Source organism: Helianthus annuus, chromosome 13 (genome assembly GCF_002127325.2).
Source record: "Helianthus annuus cultivar XRQ/B chromosome 13, HanXRQr2.0-SUNRISE, whole genome shotgun sequence".
Classification (NCBI taxonomy): Eukaryota; Viridiplantae; Streptophyta; class Magnoliopsida; order Asterales; family Asteraceae; genus Helianthus; species Helianthus annuus.
This window is the reverse complement of record NC_035445.2, coordinates 60,557,810-60,566,729: the sequence shown is the minus strand read 5'-3', so window position 1 is coordinate 60,566,729 and position 8,920 is coordinate 60,557,810. Positions and strand designations below refer to the sequence as shown.

The window sequence follows — 8,920 nt, the reverse complement described above, 5'->3', positions numbered from 1 at the left end:
CTATTTATCTCTTTTATTAAATAATAATAATAATAATAATAAACATCAATTTAACTAAATTTTTTTTATCTCTTTTGTTTTCATAATCTGAAATTGATTTCTTTTTTAACTCTAAAGTTCTAATCTTTGGCAATTTAAGTCTAAAGTTTCAACATTATCCTTTTTGGACACATGTCATTCTCTGATAATTTCTCATTCTTTTTTCCTATTTATATCTTTTATTAAATAATAATAATAATAATAATAATAATAATAATAATAATAATAATAATAATAATAATATTAAACATCAATTTAACTAAATTTTTTTTATCTCTTTTGTTCTCATAATCTGAAATTGATTTCTTTTTTAACTCTAAAGTTTTAATCTTTGGCAATTTAAGTCTAAAGTTTCAACATTTGGTATTTTAACCCCTTAGATTAATTTGATTTTTCATTTCTAATTTAAAAGTTTTCATCTTTTGCAATTTAACCCCTTTATTTTTTTTACTTTCAACCCAAAGTTTTTCATCTTTTGTAATTTAACCTCAACATTTTTTTTACTTTCAACTTTGATCACTTATATACTTTTCATCTTTCATAAGTTCTCCGTTAACATGTCATTCTAAATTACCGAGTTAACACGTCGCAACGTGCGTGTGGGGTTCAACGTTTTTCATCTCTGTCGCAACGTGTGAGTCAGAGATCGACTTAGTTATTTTTTTTCTCGGTTTTACACACAGATTCTAGGCTTTCATCAAACATGATATATAACTAATGAATCCCCGTCGCATTGCGGTGGGCGGTAATTCTAGTTAACTAATAACACATAATCAAGAAAAATAGTTGACCTTTTATCATCTTACAACAAATAGTTAAGAAAATTTCAATATACTCAAACCTATACTAGTATTAATTAGTAACACATAATTTAAAAAAAATCAATAATCACACTAGTAACACATAATCAAGGAAAGTTCAATAATCGTTAACTAATAACACATAATTAAGAAAAATTATTTACCTTTTTTTTTTTTTTTTGAAAAGTTAAAAAAAATGGGGATAAACAATTTGACCAACATCATATTACAAGTCAATAAATGAATAGGCAAATGAATCCCATTCATCGCAAATTAAATGGGGTACATTCTTTTAATATAACAAGAACAGATATTCCTATTGTGAAATTAGAAAAAACAATAGAAAAATATAAACTTCAGGAGATTTTGTTCTTATGTTGCCCAGGGACTTGTAATAATCGATCATTTTATGCTTTTTTGTTACATATAGCTTGTTTTTAATTCCAAAATAAACTATATGACAAAAATCCCAATCCTATATTTAAAACTTTAATTTTGCTTTTCTTCTCTCCCTCACATCAAATTCTAGACTGAAGTGTGATCGTATGGATTTGATCCCTACAAAATCTGAAGAGTGTCTACGAAGGCGTAAGTCATTTAGCACGGTAAGTGATGCATCAAGTTCAGTTGTGAAAAGACGACGCAGATGTCCATCAATGCTAGCACTGAATAATCAAAAAGTTGCCAATGACGAAAACCAGCTACAGACATCAACACCACCGCTTGGTGATCAATCTAGTAATGTCGTCACGCCCACCACTCCCACTACCCCAACAACGGTCAAAAGAAGCTCTAAGTATCGAGGTGTCAGCAGGTGAGGAAGGTTTATAAATGTTTTATGAAATGAACATATGACTATAGTGTTGGGTTTTTCCATGTCAAAGTCTAGGTGCATTGTTTCTTGAAGCATATATTGGCTAACAGATGATTTTCGAGTGACAGACATCGATGGACAGGTAGATACGAGGCTCACTTGTGGGACAAAGGGTCATGGAACGCAACACAAAAGAAGAAGGGAAAACAAGGTTAGCAAGACACAAACATTAAGTTACGACATAAGATACATTTTCAGTTAACGACATAAAACATGTTCATAAGATCATACGCTAGCATGTAAATGATAATTTGATATCTTTATTTCATGTGTATGCATCGGATGCGAACTATTGGATGAAACAGTTTATCTTGGTAAGTCGCAACGCAGCATATAAACACTATTGTCGGTTTTTTTGTATTATAAACAACTTCAAGAAAGTAAAGCCACACATCGGATCTTGGTTTTAGGGGCATACGATGAAGAAGAATCTGCTGCAAGAGCATATGATTTGGCGGCAATCAAGTATTGGGGAACGTCTACTTTCACAAATTTCCCGGTATTATAAACGTTACAATTTAAGATTTCTGTCATAAACTGGTAAAAAATCAAGACGGTAAAAAGCCAAACGTTGACTTCGACTATGCGTGGTCAAACTTATTTTTCTGGGTTTCAGGTGAGTGAATATGAGAAAGAATTAGAGATAATGCAGAATACAACCAAGGAGGAGTATCTAGCCACCTTAAGAAGGTAGTATATAACAGTAAAAAAAATTAATGGTTAATGACTAAACCACCCTTCATCGACAGGAGAAGCAGTGGTTTCTCAAGAGGCGTATCAAAGTACAGAGGGGTAGCAAGGTCATTACAATGCTTTTTTATCCTTTCCTTTTTGGCCTTCTAGTTTTTAAACTTAATCCAGATATTACACTTTCTTTAATTGCAGGCATCATCACAATGGCAGATGGGAAGCAAGGATAGGAAGAGTGTTTGGCAACAAGTATCTCTATCTTGGCACATACAGTGAGTTCCCACTTTACCCTTCCCTTTGTGGGACCCACTAAAAATCCATAAAATATAAAGACAATAATAACTGACCATATTCAGGTACTCAAGAAGAGGCTGCTCATGCATATGATATTGCAGCTATAGAATACAGAGGAATCAATGCAGTAACAAATTTTGACTTGAGCACATACATCAGATGGTTAAGATCGGGTTCCAATTCCGCTAGCGGCATCCCCTCTCAATCCCAAGATCAACCGCTGCCACCCGCCACCAGCCACCACGCTAATCCACTCCTTGAGGATCCTCACTTTCAATTTGGTTCCAATCCGTTACCACTGGGAATCACTTCCCCGAACCAAGAACTCCTTGACACAAAGATGCTGCTTGCTAATTCCAATTCCAATCACGTTGACTCGTCGCCTGCTCCTAGCGCTCTAAGCCTACTCTTAAGATCAACCATGTTTAAGGAGCTCGTGGAGAAGAATTTGATTCCGTGCAATGAAGAAGAACATGCGACAAAGGAACTGATGAAAACCGAAGGGAATGAATTCCGAGGGATGTTTTTTAACGGAATGTGTCCTTCGAAAGTCGGAATCAGAATGGGATTGGATGAGGAGGATGATGAGGAAGAGGATGAGAAGGATGAATTGCCGTTGTTTAGGAACCCGAACCAGTCGATATGGAATGGCTCGTTGAACATGAACAAGCCTTCTAGGCACTAACTGCTGCTTAAAAGTTAAAACCTTGCGTGTGCATCATTTTTTAGCATTTTAGGACGTAGATTACTTTTGGCTTGGAATAATTGCTATTTACTCGTGCTAACGAGAATGTACATTACTTTTTGTTTGGAATAATTGCTTTTTACTCGTGCTAACGAGAATGTACACATTATGAATAAAAGTTGTGAGAAACAACATGGTTTCTGATCAAACGACTTGTCATTTTCAAAAAGATTAGGCGTGTTAAAGATAAAAAACTACTAATATAAACATGTACAGATAAACAATATACCTATGCATAATATACCATGAACGGGTTCAAGATATGTTTCAAAACTGTTTCTCATTGTCCACCGCGTTCAAACATTGACCTTGGCCGTGACCGTAATTTTCCTGTTACACACCAACAATAAAGACCAACTGCTTTTTCGAAAATAGAGGGTTGTAAAAATACGGTTATCAGTTATTACCTGGTCAACATTCTTGATTGACTTTTCAATACAGGTGTAGAATTTTCTGGAACACCAGTTGCTGGCAAATTGTTAACACCCCCTGAATCCAAAATGTCAGGAATTTCCTTGACGCCCTGAGAGACAAAAACATATAAAACCGTTACGTAAAAATAAATGTACTAATTTATTTTATACTTTTGAGCTTTGTGCAACCACAAGCCCAACAATATTTATAAGTCGGAAGACCTCAAGGGCGATCATCCCTCCAGATGACAGAGAACCACCAACGGACTTGCCAGCAAGCTTAAATTGAACCTATGTCCAATCATAAGTTCAGGTGTAATTACGATGACTTGATTCAACATAAGATACGGAAATCAAAATACAACTGTGGTGAAGCTAAAAAGAGCTAAGAGTACAACCTGTGTGTTGCCGGAGATCATATTTCCATCAAACTTGTTGCATAGATACTGCACTCCACGCCTAGCAAATTCCTGTTTACAGAATGCACATCCTCAAAGTAAATAAATAAAATAAATGAAGATAGTGATGAATGATATTTCTTTCTAGATCATGTAATGGATCATATAGGGTAGTTGATGTACCTGCTTTTCTTCTAAAGTCATTATCTTTCCATCCTGCAGTCCAATGAAACTAATAAATTACATAACGTAAAATCTCGAAAACATGTGTTGAGAACGAAGAAAACTCACAATGCCAGAAACCATCTCTCTCAATGAATCCAAGTTATAGTCAAGTTGGTTAAGATCATCACGAACATCAGTCACCTGTTTCACATTTCCACCAAATTTGTATTTTTTTTTCAAATAACAGTTGCAATATTTTTTTTCGTAACATATTTACCTCGCCTTGAATTGATTTTGATATCTCCACTTGTTTATCCAGTTTCCCATCCAAGTTCTCTACCCTCTGAGTTAAATGCTTCTTTGCTGCCTGATTAACGGTAACAACAAAGAGAACAATAAGAAACTTAAAAAAATATATATATATATATTAAAATTGATGATAAAAAGAGTAATCAAATTTGAGTACAAACTTACAGCGATAGCATCTGAAACTTGTTCTAAATTATTTTTCAAGCTTGAAACCGCATTTGTGATGTTACTCTTGGTCACAAACATGAGGTCTGAAAATGAAAGACCCTACAAGACCATTTGTGTGAGAGAAAGTCAATATTTAAAAAGTCAAAACCAGTCCTACCTTCCACCACAGATAGCCATATCCCACAGTCCCTAATGCAGCAGCAGGTACCACTAGAGATGCTGCATCAACTGCAAACATAAAATTGAAAATAAACATATCGATGATATATAGAAGAAATCTCATAACCATACAAAAGTTCAGATAATATACCACTTGAACCTCCATTGAAAACAGTGACCTGTCGTGCGGCTGCCAGCTGGCGAACTTCCGTCGCTAACCGGCGAATCTGTTTTTTTTTTTTTTTGTGAGCATGAACTACTTCATATATCCAATTTTCTTAGACTAAAAATTGTACATAAACTACTTAAAAACAAAGAAGTACACCTGCCCAGCAATGGCATCTCCATAATCACCTTCATCTCCCTGCTTTCCTTCATATCCTTTCACTAAAGCCTGCGAGTTTCAAACTCAAAATCAAAACTAAAGCCCTAGTAAAACCTAAAAATGGCCCTTGGAGATCCTTACCATTAGAGTTCATCCATCCTAAAATGTCCTTAGGTGAGACGCCCTTGCACAAGGGCATGGGTTTGTCTCGGTTTATGCGATGAGGTGGGCCCAAAGTAAAAATAAATGTTTTATTAAATATTCTATGTAATGGATAGGTGATGAGTGGAAAATAAGAAGGGTAAGGATATTTGTAGGGTTGGAGATGAAATTGAGGTTTTAAGGATTTGTAAGGATATTATGTGGCAAATGATGTGGCAGCTAAGGGCGCCTAAGGTCACATTTAGCATTGGAGATAGTCTAATAAACACTAGTGACTAGTCTATTTTTATTGTTTTCTTTAGAGTAAATTACAAGTTTTGTCCTTTAAGTTTATACCAAATTTCAGGCGGTGTCCTTTACCTTTAAAATTGACAAGTTTTGTACTTTATGTTTTAAAATGTTACACGTTATGTCCTTTAACCTTAACACAGTTAATTTTCTTTGTTAAATTAGATTACATAAGGGTATTTTAGTCTTTTTACCTATTTATTTAAAAATATTTTAACCCCAACCACCAGCTCACTACACTACCCCCACCTGCCACCACCCCCTACCACCAACAACTGCCGTAGCCACCAGCCCACCACCACCACCAGTTCAATTGAAATAACATGAAATAGGTGCGCTTGAAATTCAAGAATTGAAATATCTATTTCCAGGTACGATCCTTTTCAAGTAGACATACTACCAAATACAATTTTCCCTTTGCAGCATAAAAAAACCTTAAATTGACCTCCTTTTGAACAAGTTTCAGTGCATAATCACACCTCAACTAATAAATTACATCAATCACAAAACAATTACAAAGATCTTGAGGCACCAAAAATTGAAGATAAAAAGGAACATATACACAGATCTTGAGAACTTTTCTAAAACAAACAGAATAATACGAGATCTGTTAAAACAAATGGAATAATAACAGATCTTTAGGAATTTGAAACAGGCTACGAGTAGATCAAGGCTCCACCGGTTCAGATCTGGTGATTTTCGACACACTTGGGTCTTGTTTTTTGGTTTGTGGCCTAAATCCGGCGACTGGTGTTTGTGTTCGTCGGCTATGGTGGGGATACTAACGAGTGAGGTGAACAATGGTGGTTTGTGGTGGTGTTCGTTCAACTGATGAACATAAGTAGAGAGAGAGGAGGTGACTGGAGCTGGGCGATGGTGGTGGTGTCTACAATTCTACTTGGAGTGTGTGTTTATAGAGAGAGGTGTCAATATATGAGGGAAAGGGGGAAATAAAAAAGAGTGGGGAAAAGACTAAATTGCCCTCATGTGCTTTGCACATGACCCAACTTAACGCTTAAAATTAACTGGGTTAGGGTCAAAGGACATAACGTGTAACATTTTAAAACATAAAGTACAAAACTCATCAATTTTAAAGGCAAAGGACAACGCCTGAAATTTGGTATAAAGATAAAGGACAAAACTTGTAATTTACTCTTTTCTTTATGTCCTTTTATACCAGTCTATGCATCCGATTTCTCTACCGCTTGGGAGTATTAGACATTTAGACTAGTGTTTATTAGTATGAGCCCTAGGTTTGTAGGGTTCCTTGTGATCTTTATATATTGTAACCTAACAATTCAATATATATCCATTCAGTATTTCACCATTTATTTTTTATTTTTTATTTTTTATTTTTTTTGAATGGCAAAACTTATATTAAAACACCGGTCTAGTAAGAAACTAGACAGAACGAGACACAATTACATGCTGATCCTCAAACACAAAACGATAACTCAATTAATTAACATCATATATAGATGTAGCTAAAACCTGCAATAATAATAATAATGAAAATCTGAATGCATGATAGAATGAAAATAAACCTCACCTGAAGTTCACCTAATAACTCAGAAAGTTTGCCATTGTTAAGCAGCAGTGTACTCGTGTAACCTGCAACGAAACGTCCATGTTTGCATCAATTCAATCTCTCTGTTACACAATACACATGTATATCTCTCGAAAGAACAAACCGTCCATATTAGGGCATGAAACGTACATGTTATGATGACGCTGATAATTATTAATGTATATACAATTGAGATTATATGTACCTGCTCCGACTATAAAGATGATCTTAGAAAAGCCCATTCCAGTTTGCATCGCCATTGAAAACTGCACAATTCCAAATCAAACCCTTGTAATATGAAGAAACGGTGACGACGATTCTAAACGACGTCATCTCATGATTGAGGCGGTGCCATTCGACTATTCGGTTATTCCCCCTAAACGTTTTAATTTATTTTTTACTATTAACTATTAATAATAAAAATTAATTTTAAGCATTGTATCTTTTGAGGTGAAAGAGTAAATTACAAGTTTTGTCCTTTACGGTTGTCCCAAATTTCAGGCGCTGTTATTTACCTTTAAAATTGATGAGTTTTGCTTTTAACGTTTCAGAATCCTGCACATTATGTCCTTTAGGCCAAACCCAGTTAAATTTTTTGGTTAAATCTGGTCACTCAAGGGCATTTTAGTCTTTTTACCCCATTTATTTAATAGTATTTAAAAAATAAAACAAAATAATTTAAAATATTATTATTATTTTAACTATATATATAACCCCCATCACCACCACCCTTCACCGCCACCAGCAAGCACCCTCCACCGCTACCAGCACTGCTACTTGCATCAAAAACCCTCAAAAATCAAAAACCTAAATTCCAAATCAAAAACCCTCCCAAAAATCCCCAAAACCAAAAATATAAAAAACCCTCCAACAAGCATTGATGATCAAGATAAACCTGCAACAAAACCCCCCAAAAAAATTATGGCCTCGCCATTAACCCTTCTCCCCCATTTTCTTATGAAACCCTAGCCAGATAGAACATCAGCCGCACATCCCATTTTTCCTTCTTTCCCTCCTCCTTTCTAAACCCCGGTCATCGACGTCGCACTTCCGGCCGGCTGCTGGCAACGATCTCTCCGACGAGAACACCAACAACACACCACCTCCTTCCTCATCCCTCTCTCACCACACACACACCAATTTCTGCCGCACCACTTGCTCGTTTCCCTCTCCGGCGACGAGATCAGATGGAACAGAGAGAGAAAGAGAGAGAGAGAGAGAGAAGACGGAGAAGGGTAGTGTCGTCTGCAGCGGCGGAGGAGCACGGCGGCGGCGGTGATTGTGGCGGTGATGATGATAAACTGATGATGATGACGGAGAACCGACGGTGGTGGTGTGTCTCCGACGAGCTCCGGTTAGTGAGCCGGGTGTGTTATTTTTATTCCGGACTCGGGTCATGTGGAGGTGGAGTTGAAGGGGATGGCGGCGGTTGTGGTGGGGAGTGGTGATAGTGGCTGTGAAGGTGGAGGTGAAGGGTATGGCGGCGGTGGTGGTGCATCTCCTTCGCAGATGGAGAGAGAAGAG

At 36.3% G+C, this 8,920-nt stretch overlaps 2 protein-coding genes across 4 annotated transcripts; one reads left to right on the top strand and one right to left on the bottom strand.

The window, feature by feature from the left end:
- Window positions 1–1,397: 1,397 nt before the first annotated feature.
- Window positions 1,398–3,591, top strand: LOC110900978 (AP2-like ethylene-responsive transcription factor BBM). Its single transcript, XM_022147833.2, has 8 exons — window positions 1,398–1,653; window positions 1,782–1,864; window positions 2,019–2,027; window positions 2,124–2,212; window positions 2,330–2,403; window positions 2,463–2,513; window positions 2,599–2,675; window positions 2,760–3,591. Exons 1-8 carry the CDS (start codon window positions 1,496–1,498, stop codon window positions 3,380–3,382), a joined length of 1,164 nt encoding a protein of 387 aa, XP_022003525.2. The 5' UTR covers window positions 1,398–1,495; the 3' UTR covers window positions 3,383–3,591.
- LOC110898031 lies at window positions 3,580–7,755 on the bottom strand. 3 transcript variants are annotated; one of them, XM_022144770.2, is made up of 13 exons: window positions 7,602–7,755; window positions 7,379–7,440; window positions 5,380–5,448; window positions 5,206–5,281; window positions 5,053–5,123; window positions 4,893–4,994; window positions 4,696–4,785; window positions 4,545–4,619; window positions 4,437–4,469; window positions 4,254–4,325; window positions 4,078–4,146; window positions 3,850–3,965; window positions 3,580–3,772 (listed from the first exon to the last, which is right to left on the bottom strand). In XM_022144770.2, the coding sequence occupies exons 1-13, from the start codon at window positions 7,654–7,656 to the stop codon at window positions 3,739–3,741; spliced, it is 924 nt and encodes a 307-aa protein (XP_022000462.1). In that variant the 5' UTR covers window positions 7,657–7,755; the 3' UTR covers window positions 3,580–3,738. The 3 variants fall into 3 exon arrangements, with proteins under 3 accessions (XP_022000462.1, XP_035837823.1, XP_035837824.1); XM_035981930.1 differs by lacking the exon at window positions 4,078–4,146; XM_035981931.1 differs by lacking the exons at window positions 7,379–7,440; window positions 7,602–7,755 and adding an exon at window positions 5,521–5,692.
- Window positions 7,756–8,920: the final 1,165 nt, after the last annotated feature.